Raw genomic sequence first — 17,995 nt, forward strand, 5'->3', positions numbered from 1 at the left:
AAAGCAAGAGATCAGTAATAAAGGCAATTTCCTGAGGAATTTCACTGTTTTAGTATGAAGTGTTAGCACAGTTGTACGTTATTAGATTTTAAAGATGGTTTTCATATTTTATCCAGTATCATGTGGATAATATGTGGATTTGCATAATCCCTCACAAATTTCTTTTTCATTCTACATGATATACTCAAAACCTATAGATCACCTGACATTTTATTTATTGTTGTGGATTTTTTTTTTCCAAATCTATGATGGAATAATGCATAACAAAATAATAAATAACAGACAGAAGTTAAACACTCAACCATACATAAACAGCACAATGACACATAATGCATTATGATTGTTAAACTTTAACTGCTCCATAGCACAATTATGAAGACCAGATTGTTTCAGACAGGATATTGCAACTCACTTATTAGTGGTCAGTGTCATCTGTCAAATAGACAGTCTGGAACTGTATTGTTTCAAAACATATATAAAATGCATTAATAGCTGGAAAGGGATATCTGGTTCAGAGCGGCATAAGATATGCATCTGTCTTGTATGTAAACTGAAGTCTCTGTGTTAAAATATATACACAAAACACTCAGTTGCAAGACAAATTATACTATCACTAAAAGAGCATTGGATTATACTGATACTAAAAAGTATTTTCCTGATTCACAGTCACCGGTACAGACCCTGTACTTATAAATAGCTGAAAATTAACTTGAATTTCCTGTTTTAAACGTTAATTCTGTACCATGTAACTATATAGTGGATCAGATTAAATTACTTTTATATTATTGTTACTAGGTATTATTGAGTTACATATAACCATCCCACTATAGCCATCGTAAATATTTCAGATTACTCATCACAAAGCAGAGATGACAGACATGCAGGTCTACCATTATTTTCTCCTTATTTATGGATGTTTCAACAGCACAGAATCCTTTAGGTATATAGATCTTTTAAATACATTATACCCATAGAATATTTATGAATACAAAATAATGCCTGAATCCTCAAATACTGTTATAATTTAAAATATAATTCTTAGTACAGCGTACTTACCATGTCTCTAACTCAAGGTAGTGCAAATGTACCCATCCATTCTCACCATTCTTCGTGGAATGTGCATCACACACTGAAAAAAAGAAGAACGTCAATAAACTTGAGCAGCCTACAGAATAACCTCTCAATATTATATAGTCAAGTGAATAATTAAAAGACAATGGCAAAAAAGTTAAAAGAAAGAGAATAAACCATAAATGATGTTAAAAAAACAAGAAGCTATGTTGTGATATTTGCCCCTGTTCAGATGACATCATTTACATGGTTTAAGTCCTTCCCAAAAAACAAAGGTCTAGATTTAGATTAAAATATTTTGTGATGTGAAGTGATAGAAAATACCAGATATCCAGTGGCAATTCATGCAAGTCAAAACTGTGCCATTAGCTGGAGTTTTCGCTGTATTTCGGGTGTAAATCTGAGTTCTGCTAGTAGTGAACTTTTGCCAATCATGAATAGTTCAGAACTAGCGGAATTCCAGACATACCTCCGGTAAAGTGCCACATCATGCGATGAGAGGAAAGGGGTGTGGAGAGCTGTTTTGTAGATCCACCAACTCTTTGAATCAGTAGTGGTTTTTAAAAGGTTAAAGTACAACAAAGCATGTTATGGTTGATGTTCCAATACATGCATTTATATACTAACTGTGAACATGCATTAGGGAATGCAAAATGGTAAGTTGCTCTAAGCAAAGATTCTAAAATTCAGATTTCAAGTCTATGTTTCGTTGACGTCGGATATCTAAGCTTTTTGAAGACAAGACTTCTCAGATGGTTTAAGCATAAATCATTATCCTATTAGACCACAAAAGGCATCAAACCCATTAAAATTCTTATTTACTAAACCAAATATAAAGAGTGTTAAAAATCAATAAAAACTTTTACAGACTGCAGTTGATCTTCATGTTGGCCCCATCTTCATCATGGTGTGGTCTCTTCAAGTCCTTGTGTTTAGGTCCTTTTGCACCACTAATAGCAATAGATGGAGGCAATGAAGTAAGAAAAAAATCTACATGGAAGGATGCTGAGAGAGATTAGATGTGACCCCTTCAAGGTTTTTAGATAAACCCTGCTTTCCCTAAACTGAACCATCAATCCTAGTGGATTAAGCAGGTTTGGACTGCATCCTTTGTCAATACTAATTAGAATGATGTGCCTGCCAGTTCAGTACCCCAATTGTCCTAATAAGCTGCTTTGGGCTAACACAAAATCTAAAATCTTAACCTACATATCTGCCACCCGGATACTCCCTGTCTAACCCATATATTATACATTTTAAAAGTATGTCATATCCACCTTGTAAGCATTGTCAACAAGTCATCTGAAACAAGACATTACAGAAAGAACAAGAGTAGAAAAAGGTCATATAGAAAAAGAGCAATCCATATTCTGCATAAGATTTACTCGAGAAACACAACCAAGATATTGCAAACATTACAATCTTCATTCTGAAGACTTTTGAATGAAATTTGGTTCATTGAAAATGCTGATTGCTGAAAGGTCTTTGAAGTATCTGAGCTTTAAAAAACATTTTTCATTATATTTTTAGCAAAACGTCTTCCTAAGGCTATACAGGCAATTTTTTCGTTGTTGTTATTCATGTTATGCGTTTCTTACTTTTGCCCTCACTTTCCCTTCACATTTTGCAGTTTGCAACATTTAAATAAACATATGCCATCAAGAGGAGTTAGTGCAAATTATGTCAAATTGCTGACCAGACAAAGCCCTCATTCATCTGCTTTAGTGGTGATAAGCCAACTGAAGGCAACTGAAATCGTGTCACCCTTGACTTCAACAAGACGTGCTATGATCCGATTTCCAGAAAGTCTTCATAGATATATTAAGCTTAGTTATAGCCTAATGCCAATTTGTCGGATTGTTTTTGAGCCACATGAAGACCCGATCATTTCAGGCCACATCTTTAAGTGGTGTATAAAAGCGCTTTGACAGTTAAGTGGGACCTGTCAGGGTGAATACAAGGCATAGTGGTGAAGAAGGAGCCTTGGTCTTAGAGAATTTTAGGCCCAGTTCACCTGGCCACAGCCGACAGCACACAAAGAAGGCCCACAGACTGTAATAAAGATTCAAGGCAAATTAAACGGTAACTTCAGCAGCTCCCAAAAAAAACCCATTTAGGATGGCAGAGCAGTGGGGAGAGGCAGTTTTCGCAGCAAGACGACGAAATGAGGATACAACGAGGGACACAGTCTTTACATATACCAACAGCAACAACACTAAAGGTAAGAGAATGATCTGGCTCACAAGTCAGCAGAAAGCAGGGCAACTAATCATAACTAATTTTCTAAATTGAAACATTTAAGGAGTTCTTAACAATGAAACTGAAAAATTTGTACTGAGCTTTCTATGTCTTGTATTTTGAAATTAATGTTTACATTTATTGTGAATGGTTCCATTGTTTGCTGAAAGATATCATAGGCTGTTTGGTTCTGAGAAAAAAAAACTGAACTCAATCTTAAAAAGGCAACTTGCTACATAAGTTTTTTTTACATTTGTGGGCAATACATATCTTTAAAAGAAAATTATCAGATACCACAGGGTAAGCGCTGCTCTGCTTTTAAAATTAACCCTGGAGTCAAATGTTTTAAGAGGAAAAGAGGAAACATTAAATAATAGGACAAGCACTGATACAAAGAAAAGTGCAAGAGTCCAATGCCTCTCACTTTCTTTCACAGATCCTTTTGAGGGCCCTAACTACCACATTGCCCCAAGATGGGTATACAATGTTTCAACATTATGGATGATCTTCGTGGTCATTGCCTCAGTCTTTACAAATGGCCTGGTGTTGGTAGCCACTGCAAAATTCAAGAAGCTTCGTCATCCACTGAACTGGATCTTGGTAAATCTTGCAATTGCTGATCTTGGTGAGACAGTTTTTGCCAGCACCATCAGTGTCTGCAACCAGTTCTTTGGCTATTTCATCCTTGGACATCCAATGTGCGTTTTTGAGGGCTACACTGTCTCTACTTGCGGTAAGAGTCCTTTTAACAAGGAAAAAGATTACACTTTCTAAGACATCATGATTTGATCATTTTGACTAATTCTTCTGTTACACGTTCATTTTCCACACTGTCACTGAATGTATACCACCTTACTCTACAGGTATTGCAGCTCTTTGGTCACTGACTGTCATTTCATGGGAGAGATGGGTAGTGGTGTGCAAACCTTTTGGAAATGTTAAGTTTGATGCTAAATGGGCCACTGGTGGGATTGTCTTCTCCTGGGTTTGGTCTGCTGCCTGGTGTGCGCCTCCCATCTTTGGCTGGAGCAGGTACGTCTTTGCCATGACCAGTCTAAAGGTACTTAATTCTTTTGTTTATTTAGACAACAGTGACATTTAGGCAGTCACATCTTCACCCATGTTCATTTTCCACTTTAGGTACTGGCCTCATGGTCTGAAGACCTCATGTGGACCTGATGTGTTCAGTGGAAGTGAGGATCCTGGTGTCAAGTCTTACATGATTGTCCTCATGGTTACCTGCTGCATCATGCCACTGGCTATTATCATTCTCTGCTACCTTGCAGTGTGGATGGCCATCCGTGCAGTAAGTTGACCTTTTAATAGAACCTAGGAAATGATTTAAACAAAGGGAATCATTACATGATTTGACAGATGTATTATTTCCATTTCTATTTCTTCTAACAGGTTGCCCAGCAGCAGAAAGACTCTGAATCCACACAGAAAGCTGAGAAGGAAGTGTCCAGGATGGTTGTTGTAATGATCATTGCTTACTGTGTTTGCTGGGGACCTTACACATTCTTTGCCTGCTTTGCTGCAGCCAATCCAGGGTATGCCTTCCACCCTCTGGCAGCAGCTATGCCTGCCTACTTTGCCAAGAGCGCCACCATCTACAACCCCATCATCTATGTCTTCATGAACCGACAGGTGAGTCCATCATAAACATCACTCCTGCTTTGCTAAATATAACAAACTAAATCTAAACACCAGTGCATCAAGATGCGTACAGGATTCATAAAACATTTCAAGACTGATTTTAACACTTTTTTTCCTCTCTGGCTATAGTTCCGGACATGCATTATGCAGCTCTTTGGCAAGAAGGTTGATGATGGATCTGAGGTGTCCACATCCAAGACAGAAGTGTCCTCTGTGGCTCCTGCATAAACCATCCTTCACCCTCTCCACCATGGAAAGATATCATGAGTTCGTGGGAAAGAAAATCAAAATCGAACTTTTTATAATTATTGTACATTTAATATTCTTCTTGGTAGCTCTGCATCCTAATGTTTTGGGGTGATGGAGAAATATATTGTTCCATTACAGTGTGTGTAAAAGCATTGCATCCTCTGCACTCTTCTCCACAGCCCTAGAGGGACAGTTACTTGAAATCTTCTCAATGTGATTGTATTCAAAATGTACTGGCCCACATCTAAATGGTCTGCCAGAGTTGAGGTTGGGAGATAGTGTTCATGCTCTGGTAAATACAGTGATCTGAAACAGATACAGATACAAATGAAAACAATAATATCTGCTCAAATGACCATGATGATTTATCATTTCTGACAGCATTTGCCTTTACACAGCACTGCTAAAGAGGATTGTGTCACAGTACAGCAAAACAAACTGGTAACTGCTGCACTGTGAAACGTTTCATGGATTGACATTCATCACTCTTGTAATACTATTACAGTATTGAATTCATTTTGTAGATGTCTTGCAAGATAAAAATAACAAAAAAAAGATTTCATAGATAAACCTTCATGTACAGTATATAATGTTGTAACATTGCTTTATTTTTCTTCTCATAAAAATAAAAAAAAAAAACATGCAGTATGCAGCAAATTGACAACACTCTATGTTTCTTTTTGTTGTTGTTGTTGTCGGTTTTTAGCCGTGTGGATCACCTGCACCTTTTTATCTCAATGATGCAGTTAATTCAAATGTAATTCATTAACTGTTAATTTCTTGACATTCTTCTTAAACAGTCCCTTCTAATGTGAACTCCAATACATACTCTTAACTCACTGAGCCAAGTCACGGCTTTAAGTGGATTCAAACACAGTGCTTTCGTTTTAAAACAACAGCAAAAGTTTTTTGGACAAATTTTCTCAGTGGATTATACTGCCATATGGTAGCACAGATTAGGTCCCCCAAATCTGTCTGACACTTCACTTTCATTCATATCCTGTGTCTGATCTTAGGTTTTCACTTAAGAGGAAAAAAGTTGTTTAAAAACAGTATTTTCAAACTGTAGATTTCTTAAATAGTATCAGTCTATATGGAACATTCATATCAGTACATCATTGATCTGTTGGCATGGTGTTTATATTTATGACATTATATCCTTGTCCTCATTTGAGAGGATCCAGTCAAATGCAATTTCTTGTTTCAGGCTTGATGGAGCTGAGCAATGTCACCTGTAACAGAACATGAAAACAGCTCTTACCCAAGGAAGATTAACCTTAAATTGACAGCTTAGCTTCAGTTTGACTGTGGATGTATGCAGAACTGTGTGTGGGTGAGTGTGTGTGTGTGTGTGTGTGTGTGTGTGTGTGTTAGTAGTCTTGTATCCGCATGTGCATTTGCGCATGCGTCAAAGTAAGGAACTTTGTGGTCAGTGCCATGATATGCATTGAGATTTGGGGATAGGAAATCACATGCTTCCTGCCTTGTTGGACACCGTTTACCATTGCCTTAATTTGGATAATCTACATGTTAATCTTGCTGACGAAAAGCTGGTATAAAATGCCACAGATCATGTCTCTCGAATCGTTGGTTGCACTCTCATCTACCGAGAAGGTAACATAGAAGCTTAGTAGGGTGCCAATCAACACGGGAAAAGTAGAATTCCAGGTAAAAGCAAAACATGCTGACAAAATAATTTAAACAATTTGTTGTAACAGGCACATAATTGCAGAAATCTTGCGTATTAAAAATTGTTATTTTTCCCACCCATTTTAGGTATTTCATTGAAGATGGCAGAGCAGTGGGGAGAGGCAGTTTTCGCAGCAAGACGACGAAATGAGGACACAACGAGGGACACAATCTTTACATATACCAACAGCAACAACACTAGAGGTAAGAGAATGATCTGGCTCACAAGTCAGAGGAAAGTTGGACGACTAGTCAGGGCTGATTTTCTACAGTAAAATTTTCAAGTTCTTAATAATCAACCTGAAAATTCTGTACTGACAGGCTTCCTACGCGTTGAATTTTCAAATTATTGTTAACATTTGCTGCGACTGATGTCATAATTTGCTGAATGATGCCATAAGCTGCTGGATTCTGAGGTTTGCATTAAAAAAAAAAAAACTAAACTTGATCCTAAAAGGGCAACATGCAACGTTGGATGGGTTAAATCCAGAGGACATATTCACTGCTCACTGTTCACAGTGTGTGTGTGCGATCATGGAAATTTACATTTTTTAAAAGAAAATTATTAGCCCATAAGCTAATTGAACTCAGATACCACAGGGTAAGCGCTGCTCTGCTTTTAATTTAATTAACCCTGGAGTCAAATGTTTTAAGAGGAAAAGAGGAAACATTAATTAATAGGACAAGCACTGATACAAAGAAAAGTGCAAGAGTCCAATGCCTCTCACTTTCTTTCACAGATCCTTTTGAGGGCCCTAATTACCACATTGCCCCAAGATGGGTATACAATGTTTCAACATTATGGATGATCTTCGTGGTCATTGCCTCAGTCTTTACAAATGGCCTGGTGTTGGTAGCCACTGCAAAATTCAAGAAGCTTCGTCATCCACTGAACTGGATCTTGGTAAATCTTGCAATTGCTGATCTTGGTGAGACAGTTTTTGCCAGCACCATCAGTGTCATCAACCAGATCTTCGGCTATTTCATCCTTGGACATCCAATGTGCGTTTTTGAGGGCTACACTGTCTCTACTTGCGGTAAGAGTCCTTTTAACAAGGAAAAAGATTACACTTTCTAAGACATCATGATTTGATCATTTTGACTAATTCTTCTGTTACACGTTCATTTTCCACACTGTCACTGAATGTATACCACCTTACTCTACAGGTATTGCAGCTCTGTGGTCACTGACTGTCATTTCATGGGAGAGATGGGTAGTGGTGTGCAAACCTTTTGGAAATGTTAAGTTTGATGCTAAATGGGCCACTGGTGGGATTGTCTTCTCCTGGGTTTGGGCTGCTGCCTGGTGTGCACCTCCCATCTTTGGCTGGAGCAGGTAGGTCTTTGCCATGACCAGTCTAAAGGTACTTAATTCTTTTGTTTATTTAGACAACAGTGACATTTAGGCAGTCACATCTTCACCCATGTTCATTTTCCACTTTAGGTACTGGCCTCATGGTCTGAAGACCTCATGTGGACCTGATGTGTTCAGTGGAAGTGAGGATCCTGGTGTCAAGTCTTACATGATTGTCCTCATGATTACCTGCTGCATCATGCCACTGGCTATTATCATTCTCTGCTACCTTGCAGTGTGGATGGCCATCCGTGCAGTAAGTTGACCTTTTAATGGAACCTAGGAAATGATTTAAACAAAGGGAATCATTACATGACTTGACAGATGTATTATTTCCATTTCTATTTCTTCTAACAGGTTGCCCAGCAGCAGAAAGACTCTGAATCCACACAGAAAGCTGAGAAGGAAGTGTCCAGGATGGTTGTTGTAATGATCATTGCTTACTGTGTTTGCTGGGGACCTTACACATTCTTTGCCTGCTTTGCTGCAGCCAATCCAGGGTATGCCTTCCACCCTCTGGCAGCAGCTATGCCTGCCTACTTTGCCAAGAGCGCCACCATCTACAACCCCGTTATCTATGTCTTCATGAATCGACAGGTGAGTCCATCATAAACATCACTCCTGCTTTGCTAAATATAACAAACTAAATCTAAACACCAGTGCATCAAGATGTGTACAGGATTCATAAAACATTTCAAGACTGATTTTAACACTTTTTTTCCTCTCTGGCTGTAGTTCCGGACATGCATTATGCAGCTCTTTGGCAAGAAGGTTGATGATGGATCTGAGGTGTCCACATCCAAGACAGAAGTATCCTCTGTGGCTCCTGCATAAACTTCCACCAACTCATGTCATTCATCAAAGAAAGAGACAAAAGGGACTTAAATGAGAAATGAGTATGTTCTGGACATGTTTATCACAACTAGAAATATGATATCAAATATGCATTTGTATAGTGTAAGATTCTTTGTAAGAAACTTCAGGCCATACAAGGGAATATCATCAGATTGTAACAAAACTGGATGAGACCTGTAAAGTTATTTTTTATTCACATTGCATTGTCCTGCAAGACAAAATGCTTTGAAATGTCATTGCTGTCTGTCATAAGACCACATTTCAAGCTAACTATGTTTATGGAAATTCAGGTATAATGTAAAAAGGTATTGATAACATATTTATGTTATTACTCTCAAAAAGCCTTTTATTTTATGTAGATTTGCAATTTAAGAAAAAAGTACAAAAAAATATAAAATATAATTTTATGTTACATTATTTTACTGTTTTCTGATGAAAATAAAATGTGCAGCAAAATGGCACCTCATTGTTGTTTCTTTTGTGCAGTGCACTGACAGAGAACATTTCTCCTGTAATTAGGATTAAAGATTTATTCATGCACCACTTGCAGTTTTCTGGATTGCATTAACTATTCCTTCCTTCTCTCAGACTACGGATAATTCTTATTTCTTCCTCATTCCCATTAAATGTTCCCCCAACTATTTGAAATTCAACCAATTCAATCCTGAAAAGAGGGTATAAAATATCTTTGTTACAACTGTGAACAAAAGTGATTACAATCTGTCTCTTCCACATAAAGTGGATTGAGAATTTCACCTGGACTGGCCAGTAAAGGCACTTCTTATGCTAGGAAGCTTACAGTGAAAAACTCATTAGGTTAAGACCACAGTGCTCTGTGTGTATGTGTGCACATGTGCTGTTTTTATATAAGCCTGTTCTTGATCAGAAACGTCAGCCTTACACTGAGGACTCACACTCACTGGCCACTTTACAATGTATACCTACTTTATAGGTACACCACACTACGTAGGTGTACAATTACAGACTGACGTCCATCCGTTGCTACGCAGAACTTGTCAGTCACTCCCTACCCTGTTAATGAATGGTCAGTTTCTGACCACATGACCACTGTTAACCAGACTTTATATGGGTAGGAGACCATTTTCAACAAAACAATGACACTGACATGGTAGAAGCTGTTTTACTGGTATTGGTGTACTACGCACAGCAACATTGCTGGGATTTTTTTCCTGAAATCAGTCCGCTACCTCAAAATATCAATCCAACAGCAATCCTGTGGTCAGAAACTGACCACTGATGGAGGGTTAGAGGATGACAAACACAAATTGTGCATGGTTACGGACTGGCCGTAGTCTGTAACTTTACACCAACAAGCTGCACTTATGAGCATGCATACATACATGAATGATTTTATTTAACTTCCAGAGTCAAAGGAAGCAGTAATGTGTATTTTCAAAAACTCATCAGTGTAGTAAGCCAATTTTGTGATTATGTAGATACGTCAAGACCTAGAGGGTAAAACATTTTGCAGCTGATATCAATCAGTTATCATGGTTATATTCAGATGTGTCACTATACCTCTTCCCATTACCAAAACTGTTCTCTGGGCTTGTCTGTATGGAATTGAACTGTTCAGCAAAGATCGTGTGTGCCTTTTCACTTCATGTGACTCTGGGGTGCCACTCTGTGGTTAAAAGATATCAAATGATGCAGTTACTCTTAAAATGCTCCTAGGTTTAGTTTAATGTAACACAGAACAATTCTGAACCCCATAACACAGAGGCTTTCTGCAGCATATTTTCAAACCTCTATATTTCACCAACCACTGGATTATTTTTTTTTCTGTATGAGCATGTATGAACAGCACAATGTTCCATGATATACAAATCAGAGTACAGTGAAGGCCCAATGATATGATACATACAAACACTATCACTGTGCACCACAGTTTTCCCCACCACACGACCTGCAAGAATTTTAGCTGGTATTTTAGCTGGCGTTGAAATAATTTTCAAACACTGAAAAACTACCAAGACCTAAATTATATCCCACTTGTCAACACCGTCTGTGACACTAAATAGACTGAACTGCACACATGACAATATCATCAATGGCTGTCATTCACGGTGGTTAAACAAACTTCTGCCATTTGGTTAAATGCAATGGGATAATTTTCGCACAGTTTGCCAAGAAAAAAAAAGACTTATAGACCGCATGCCTAATGCCGCCGAACCAATCGTTGTTTAAATATTGGCATTCTTTTTCTTTGGCTATGGGTTTTTTTATTTTGTTTTTCTGCTTATAAACTTCGAATTAATCCAAATGAATGAAATATCAATAATAGCTTCTGCCTGAAAATAATGTTTGCAACCTTAAAGTGACCGTTTTGAGTTGAACTTTTTAAAATCCAAATTTATTTCATATTTGGTGTTCTGTTTTCACGCACACCACTGATCTCTGGCTAATTCATCTAAAGCGAAAATCATGAACCGGAAGTTATGGCTTTGAGGAAAATCATTTCCGCCGTCTTCCCGTTTCAGCTGTTGTAAACACGTGTAGTGATGTCAAAAGGCAGTGCGTATTCTTGTTTTTCTTACATAGTTTTACAGTGTCAGCCGTTTTATTGAGTGGCACGGGAATTCATTCTCATTCATTGTCTTATTTTTCAGAGCAAAAACGGGCGAAACGACTGGGGTTTGTCGGTAAAAAGGTGCGTGGGTAACACTTTGGGTATGCCATTAACTATGTGGAGTGTGAAAGTACTTACATGTACAACGTTTTTTGTTTCTTTGTTTTTTAAAACTGAGCTTTGATAAGGTGCCACGGGTAATTGATTGTTGCTTTCTCAGAGAAAATTTAAAATGATTTTGTTTGTATGGTTTTGCGTGTGTTATTTTTAGGGATGGTTGTGAGCTAAAATGCTAACCAGAGCGTTCTGAGCAGCACAGGCCGTACCCTTTTCATGGTTCATAGTTCACTGTCATACAGTGATCATAACTATATGAAAATTGACCCGGCAGCATAGTTGTAAAGTATTTATATTTGTGGGGACATGATATTACTACCTGACACTCCTCGCATGCACTCCCCATGTTGATATGTCTGAAACCGCTGTGGTACCACTCATTGGTTCATGAATGTTTACAGCGCAGTATTATGTTTTCCCTCCTCATTTGAAGGTTAAAGATGGTCAGCAGACACACCAGCAAGGAGGCAGGAAGGATCCTGGCTTGCCGAACGTACGACGCTTCAAAGAACATGCTCAAAAACAGACTGAACTCAGACAGAAGAGGGTGAGATACGTGGTGCACAATGAGGGTCTGAAATGGGAGTGTAGATAATGTTGTTTCGTAATTGAAAGTCCTGTCCGGTCTTTAAGATGCACAGTCATTTTGCAAATTGTGATTCCAGTTGGAAGAGCAGCAGGAGAGACAGAGATTGTCTCGGGAGAGGGAGCTCATGAAAAGAAGGAGTCTGGACAGCTTCCAGAAAGATGTTGAGCAACGCCAGAAAGAATTTGAACAGAAGGCTAGTACTTAACTGTTGAACAAAAAATGCTTTAAAAAAATGGTATCAAACAAAATCTCATTATTCAAAGCTTGCTTTTCTTCACCTGATTTCATATGTTCCTTAAATGTCAACTTGCCTTTCATGGCTGAAGGAAGCAGAGATGCAAAAACTGGAGAAACATGTGAATTTTGAAAATGAAAATTCAAGGAAAGCATATTACAGAGAGTTTAAAAAGGTAAGTGAAAGGCTGATTTGTGTCCACATTTTAATCACAGCAGAAATGCTAACTTTTAACAGTTTTCTTAAAGTTCAGTGTGAACCTATTGAGAATTAAGTAAAATTTCAGTTGGCTCTTGCCTACTACTACAAAGTTTTGAACATGTTCTTGCCTACAGGTATACTGATCTAGAATGTATAGGCTGATGCCAGCTTAAAGTATTCTGACAATATGACAGTGATAGGTCACATGACCGGTTTGAAATATTCAATAAAGAAATGTTAAAAGAGAAAAGGTGGAAAGTATGATTATATGTCAGAAGAACCCTTTTTGATCTCCTTTATTTTTAAAGTTCAGCTGTGTCTGTGCTGGCTTTGAACTGTAACCCTGAGAATTTTTTCCTTGTCTCCCTCTTTGTTTAGGTGATTGAAGCTGCTGATGTGATTTTGGAGGTTCTGGATGCTCGGGACCCTTTGGGGTGTCGATGTCCACAGGTTGAGCAGGCTGTAATCCAGAGTGGTACTAACAAGAAAATAGTTCTTGTGCTTAACAAGATTGGTACGTGAATTTGAAATGACGGTTTAAAATACACATTGCAAATTCAGCGCAAAGCTCATGTAAAGGTATTTCAATTTGTGATCATTTCATTGGAATATTCTTGTAAAATATATTACCCAAACTTATCTCTAGATCTAGTGTCTAAAGACATTGTGGAAAAGTGGATCAAGTACCTTCGCAATGAATTTCCCACTGTGGCTTTCAAAGCTTCCACTCAGCAACAGAACAAAAATTTGGTAAGGGTTTCAAGTCGCATTAGTTGGAGAACCTGTCTATGAGTTGCCATATTTTCTGTCCAGATATTTATGTGGCTGACAGAGCCTTAGAGCAGCATTGCATTACTTAGTGTCGTAATGTTGTATGTGGTGGTGTCTTTTTTTTTAAGAAACGTAGCCATGTGCCAGTAACCCAGGCAACTGCAGAGCTTTTGAGTAGCAGTGCCTGTGTTGGAGCTGATTGCCTAATGAAGCTACTTGGCAACTATTGCCGTAATCAGGACATAAAGACAGCTGTAACTGTAGGTGTAGTTGGTGAGTATGCGACTACATCTCATTCATACAGCGATAGTTGGTACTCCCACTGCTCTGAAATTCATGTGAAATTAAGTCATATGTAATTTTTGTCGCAAGTCATTTATGCTTGTTCTTTGTTTTTTTGTATGTATTTTGTATTTAGTGCTTGAATGCTGTTTGGGTTTATTCCGTGTTGTGATTACTTTAGGGTTTCCCAACGTCGGAAAGAGCAGTTTAATTAATAGTTTGAAGCGTGCACGCGCATGTAATGTAGGAGCTACTCCTGGTGTTACAAAGTAAGTGTCATATTTCAGTATTGTTTTGTTTGATTATGTTCAACATTCATCATAACCTAATTTCACATTTCTGTCCTGTGGCACAGGTGTCTACAAGAAGTGCATTTAGATAAACACATCAAGCTTCTGGACTGCCCAGGCATTGTCATGGCAACCTCGACCACAGATGCTGCCATGATTCTCCGAAACTGCGTAAAAATTGAACAGCTAGTGGACCCTGTAGCTCCAGTTGAAGCTATCTTGAGACGCTGCAATAAGACACAGGTTAGTTAATCACTGCTGCATCATTTCAGTTTAGTGTGGTAATAATTCTATGTTCAGGTGCTCCATAGAAATGAATATTTATGACTTATCAGTACGTAAATTATCAGTGTAGTTCCATCCAGGCACCTTAATAACGAACATTCTCACAGACTGGGGCATTTTATTTTCTCAACTTTCCCCACAAATTTGTTTATCGTAAGGGTTCTAAACACGGTAATTAAGTATGCACAAAGATCTAAGATAGGCGGGTGTTCATTTTCTGATTTATTTAGGAGATAAAAGATTCGGTTGTTGATTGTATATATATCATGTGTCATGCTCTTCCTTATTTGCGCTATATCCACATTTCCAATCACAGATCATGGGGCACTATGGTGTTCCTGACTTCCATAACACACTGGAGTTCCTGTCCTTACTTGCTCGTCGTCAGGGCAAGCTAAGGAAAGGAGGCCTGCCTGACTGTGACAAAGCTGCTAAAAGTGTTCTGATGGACTGGACAGGGTAAGTATAGAGTACTGTGATGCTCCATATACTAAAGGCCAGTTATTAATCAACTGTTGCTAATGAATTTCATCCTGTTGTGAGCTTCGTTGGCAACAGTTCTTTAGATGTGATATATCAGTAGTACATTCCTTGTTTGTCATTTTTATTATACAACTGCTAAGTTATCGAAATGAGGTCATGGTTCTCCAGATAATTTCTTTCTTAAAGTGTGAAGCAAAACATTTTGATTGATGTGAGTTCTGTGTCTGTCTAAGAGGACGCATCAGCTACTTCACACACCCTCCAGAGACACACACGTTACCAACGCATGTTAGTGCGGAAATTGTGGCAGAGATGGGCAAAGCATTTGACTGGGATGAACTGGAGAAGGGAAACCAAGAGGCACTGGAAGGTAAAACATTCAATTTATTGAAAAGAAAAATGTAATTTTAAATAAATAAATGTTTTTAAAAATGTTGTTTTGGTTCATTTTAAATAATCTTAATTTGTAATCTGACAAAAGTGCGTTAATGCAACACTAGCAGTAGCATGTATGTATATACGTAGGAAAGAATGAAAATCCATATCTCTTTTATTTTATACAAGATCGTTAAAACCGAAAGTCCCCAATCATCAGAAGTGGCTTGTCAAAAACTGAAAAAGGGCACAAGCATCCACTGTGGTTTTAGTCACCTCACTGAATCACTGTCATTGTTTATTTTCTGTCGTCTTGTTTGTGGCAGGCTTGAATTCAGCTGACGTTGAGATGGGGATCTGCATCACGACTTCAGGGTTGACACAGGGGTCTCAAGCAGTAGCCCTGACAGAACAGGAAGTGGATGGGGAAGCCTTCGAAGAGATTAAAGACACAGTGGAATCCATGGAGGGTGATGAGGACCCAGAGGTACAGCAGGATACCACATCTGTTTAATCATTTGATTAACATGAGTTGTAATTCTGCCTTACCGGATACGTAACCAAATTATTATGTTTCTGACATTAGACTATAACTTGCTGCCGCTGATGAAATCTCTTTTCTTATTATTGTTCTTTAAAGTTTGGTCCCATGACAGTTGAGTTGAAAACAACCAAAGTGAAGAATGGTGGTGTAATTGAGTCAGCTGTCCCAAAGGCTGTGGACTTAAGAGATATCTTAGATGTTGACCCGCTCCAACAAGGACAGGCTCTCTTGGCAGCTAGTAAAAAGAGGAAAAAACAGCAAAAAAGAGCAGGTATGATCTAAGATATAGGACACTGTAGCAATATGTAGTATGTTTTGTTTTACAGTACATTGTTTGATTATTTGAATAGTTAAATGTGCTTTGCCAGTTAAAAATATCCCAGTGTTCTTTCAGAGCCTAGAGAAACCATAGTTGGTCTTATTCTGGCTGTAGATGGTCTTTGTCTTTACACAGCAAATGACAATGTCCAACCATACCATTAAAATATGCACACTTGAAAGCAATAAGAATGCAAATTAAGAAGTGATCTACTGTCAGTATATTGCTCTTGTTTGTTCCAAGTTCTTCTCTGATTCCTGTTTTGTTTCCCATTTTTTCTACTTATCTACAGATAAAATTGCCACCAAACTTTCAGACTCTCTCACATCTGCCATGAACTTTGCTTTTATGGACTGCTGACATTATAATCAAGAAGGGCAGCTCTTCTAGGGATGGAATATATTTTGCTTTCAACCAGCATCACAAGGTCATTAAAATGTACATTGTGTAAAAATGCAAATAAATACTATCCATCACTGATTGTTTAAGTTACTGAATAATTTCTTAATCACTTCAAGCCTCTTATGTATTAAAGGCCCTGTCGTTCTGAGTCTCTTTATATTTATTACTGTGAGCATAATGTTATCTTTGCATTTTGCTGTGTAAACATTATTTGTCAACAATAAAATAATCTATCAACATGACTTAGTGCTAACAATCAGGAGATTTCAGAATAATTGCCTGTGTAGGGTTTATTCACAGTTTATTCATCTTTGACTATCATAAGCCCCTGGTCCTATCAATCAAGTTAGACAGGTGTTCAGATGATGCATCTTTATGTACAGAATAACTTTACAAACAAACGAAAATAAGGTACATTGTACTCTGAAAGGTTTACATAAGCTCGGTCTCCTTTTTTGAAGGATATTAGTGAATAGGGAGTTATGATGAAGGCAATTAATGGATGGTTAAACTTTAAGTAGCCTTGTTTCCACCAGATAACAGACATGACATTCTCAGCCAGATGGTGTGGTTAAATTCAAGAGTTCTAATTGATGGGGGAAAAAAACCTTTATTATGTTCCAGATTTAGTGAGATAAGTATAATATTTAGCAATGATATTGCGGACAATGATGGTAACATTTTATACTTAAAGGAATTTTGTAAAATATATGGGATTATCTGTAATGAGAATCCAGTATAGTCGATTAGCAGCTGCAATCCCACAGATAAGGAAAATTAAACTAAAGAAGAAGAAAGATGGATTAAATGTGTGCAAACCTCGTACTAAGTCTCATAAATGACCATCTAACATTTAAGGTCAAAATACCGTTGCAGGATACAGAGGAATATGGTACTGACAATAATTTATTTGCATTCCTACTGTGATCTTTTGCTTATGAGGTAGTTAACCAAACTTGATTGACGCCCTAATTGTATGTCGCTTTGGTTTAAAAGCGTCTGTGAAATACCAAATTGTAAATTGTAAGATCATTAGAACCAAATACAAATTTGTATTTGACACTGAAACCATATATTCATTTCACTCTTGCTTGAGGAAACTTGACCTACCTATCCCTTGGGAAATATAGTATAATATAAATATAATATATAATATAATATAAATATAGTATATAATTTGATGTGCAAGACAAAATATTCTACTATGCATGTAGTTCAATTAAAGATATTACTTAAGAAATTATCTACTAAAGAGATGTTAGATGTGTGGGGAACTGAGAATTCTGAATTGTTGTATCTGTTCTGATGAAGTAGAGGATATATTAGATGTTTTTTTTTTTTGGTATTGTCCAATAGTTGCCAATTTTTGGACACAAATTCAATACTGGTTATAGTCAACA

The 17,995-nt window shown here is 37.6% G+C and overlaps 3 protein-coding genes across 4 annotated transcripts; all 3 read left to right on the forward strand.

Moving 5' to 3' along the window:
• Window positions 1–2,065: 2,065 nt before the first annotated feature.
• LOC115814007 (red-sensitive opsin) lies at window positions 2,066–5,193 on the forward strand. 2 transcript variants are annotated; one of them, XM_030776720.1, is made up of 7 exons: window positions 2,066–2,075; window positions 3,215–3,292; window positions 3,746–4,042; window positions 4,173–4,341; window positions 4,450–4,615; window positions 4,717–4,956; window positions 5,095–5,193. In XM_030776720.1, exons 1-7 carry the CDS (start codon window positions 2,066–2,068, stop codon window positions 5,191–5,193), a joined length of 1,059 nt encoding a protein of 352 aa, XP_030632580.1. The 2 variants fall into 2 exon arrangements, with proteins under 2 accessions (XP_030632580.1, XP_030632579.1); XM_030776719.1 differs by lacking the exon at window positions 2,066–2,075 and having other exon boundaries at window positions 3,190–3,292.
• Window positions 5,194–7,004: 1,811 nt separating this feature from the next.
• On the forward strand, window positions 7,005–9,091 carry LOC115813902 (red-sensitive opsin-like). The gene is made up of 6 exons (XM_030776581.1): window positions 7,005–7,107; window positions 7,644–7,940; window positions 8,071–8,239; window positions 8,348–8,513; window positions 8,615–8,854; window positions 8,993–9,091. Exons 1-6 carry the CDS (start codon window positions 7,005–7,007, stop codon window positions 9,089–9,091), a joined length of 1,074 nt encoding a protein of 357 aa, XP_030632441.1.
• Window positions 9,092–11,589: 2,498 nt separating this feature from the next.
• Window positions 11,590–16,693, forward strand: gnl3l (G protein nucleolar 3 like). Its single transcript, XM_030776811.1, has 15 exons — window positions 11,590–11,647; window positions 11,743–11,783; window positions 12,253–12,366; window positions 12,485–12,601; window positions 12,735–12,818; window positions 13,223–13,358; window positions 13,491–13,594; window positions 13,744–13,888; window positions 14,079–14,166; window positions 14,253–14,430; window positions 14,789–14,931; window positions 15,189–15,325; window positions 15,657–15,817; window positions 15,971–16,145; window positions 16,486–16,693. The coding sequence occupies exons 1-15, from the start codon at window positions 11,635–11,637 to the stop codon at window positions 16,551–16,553; spliced, it is 1,704 nt and encodes a 567-aa protein (XP_030632671.1). The 5' UTR covers window positions 11,590–11,634; the 3' UTR covers window positions 16,554–16,693.
• Window positions 16,694–17,995: the final 1,302 nt, after the last annotated feature.

Source organism: Chanos chanos, chromosome 6 (genome assembly GCF_902362185.1).
Source record: "Chanos chanos chromosome 6, fChaCha1.1, whole genome shotgun sequence".
NCBI lineage: Eukaryota > Metazoa > Chordata > Actinopteri > Gonorynchiformes > Chanidae > Chanos > Chanos chanos.

Excerpts from the sequence above, each read along its gene's own strand:
- LOC115813902 (XM_030776581.1), top strand. The coding sequence starts at position 7,005 with ATGGCAGAGCAGTGGGGAGAGGCAGTTTTCGCAGCAAGACGACGAAAT. Across the intron at positions 8,240-8,347 it reads CCCATCTTTGGCTGGAGCAG|GTACTGGCCTCATGGTCTGA; the intron begins GTAGGTCTTTGC and ends TTTCCACTTTAG. Across the intron at positions 8,855-8,992 it reads ATGTCTTCATGAATCGACAG|TTCCGGACATGCATTATGCA; the intron begins GTGAGTCCATCA and ends CTCTGGCTGTAG.
- LOC115814007 (XM_030776719.1), top strand. The coding sequence starts at position 3,190 with ATGGCAGAGCAGTGGGGAGAGGCAGTTTTCGCAGCAAGACGACGAAAT. Across the intron at positions 3,293-3,745 it reads CAACAGCAACAACACTAAAG|ATCCTTTTGAGGGCCCTAAC; the intron begins GTAAGAGAATGA and ends TTTCTTTCACAG. Across the intron at positions 4,957-5,094 it reads ATGTCTTCATGAACCGACAG|TTCCGGACATGCATTATGCA; the intron begins GTGAGTCCATCA and ends CTCTGGCTATAG.
- gnl3l (XM_030776811.1), top strand. Across the intron at positions 12,819-13,222 it reads ATTACAGAGAGTTTAAAAAG|GTGATTGAAGCTGCTGATGT; the intron begins GTAAGTGAAAGG and ends CTCTTTGTTTAG. Across the intron at positions 13,359-13,490 it reads TCTTGTGCTTAACAAGATTG|ATCTAGTGTCTAAAGACATT; the intron begins GTACGTGAATTT and ends ACTTATCTCTAG.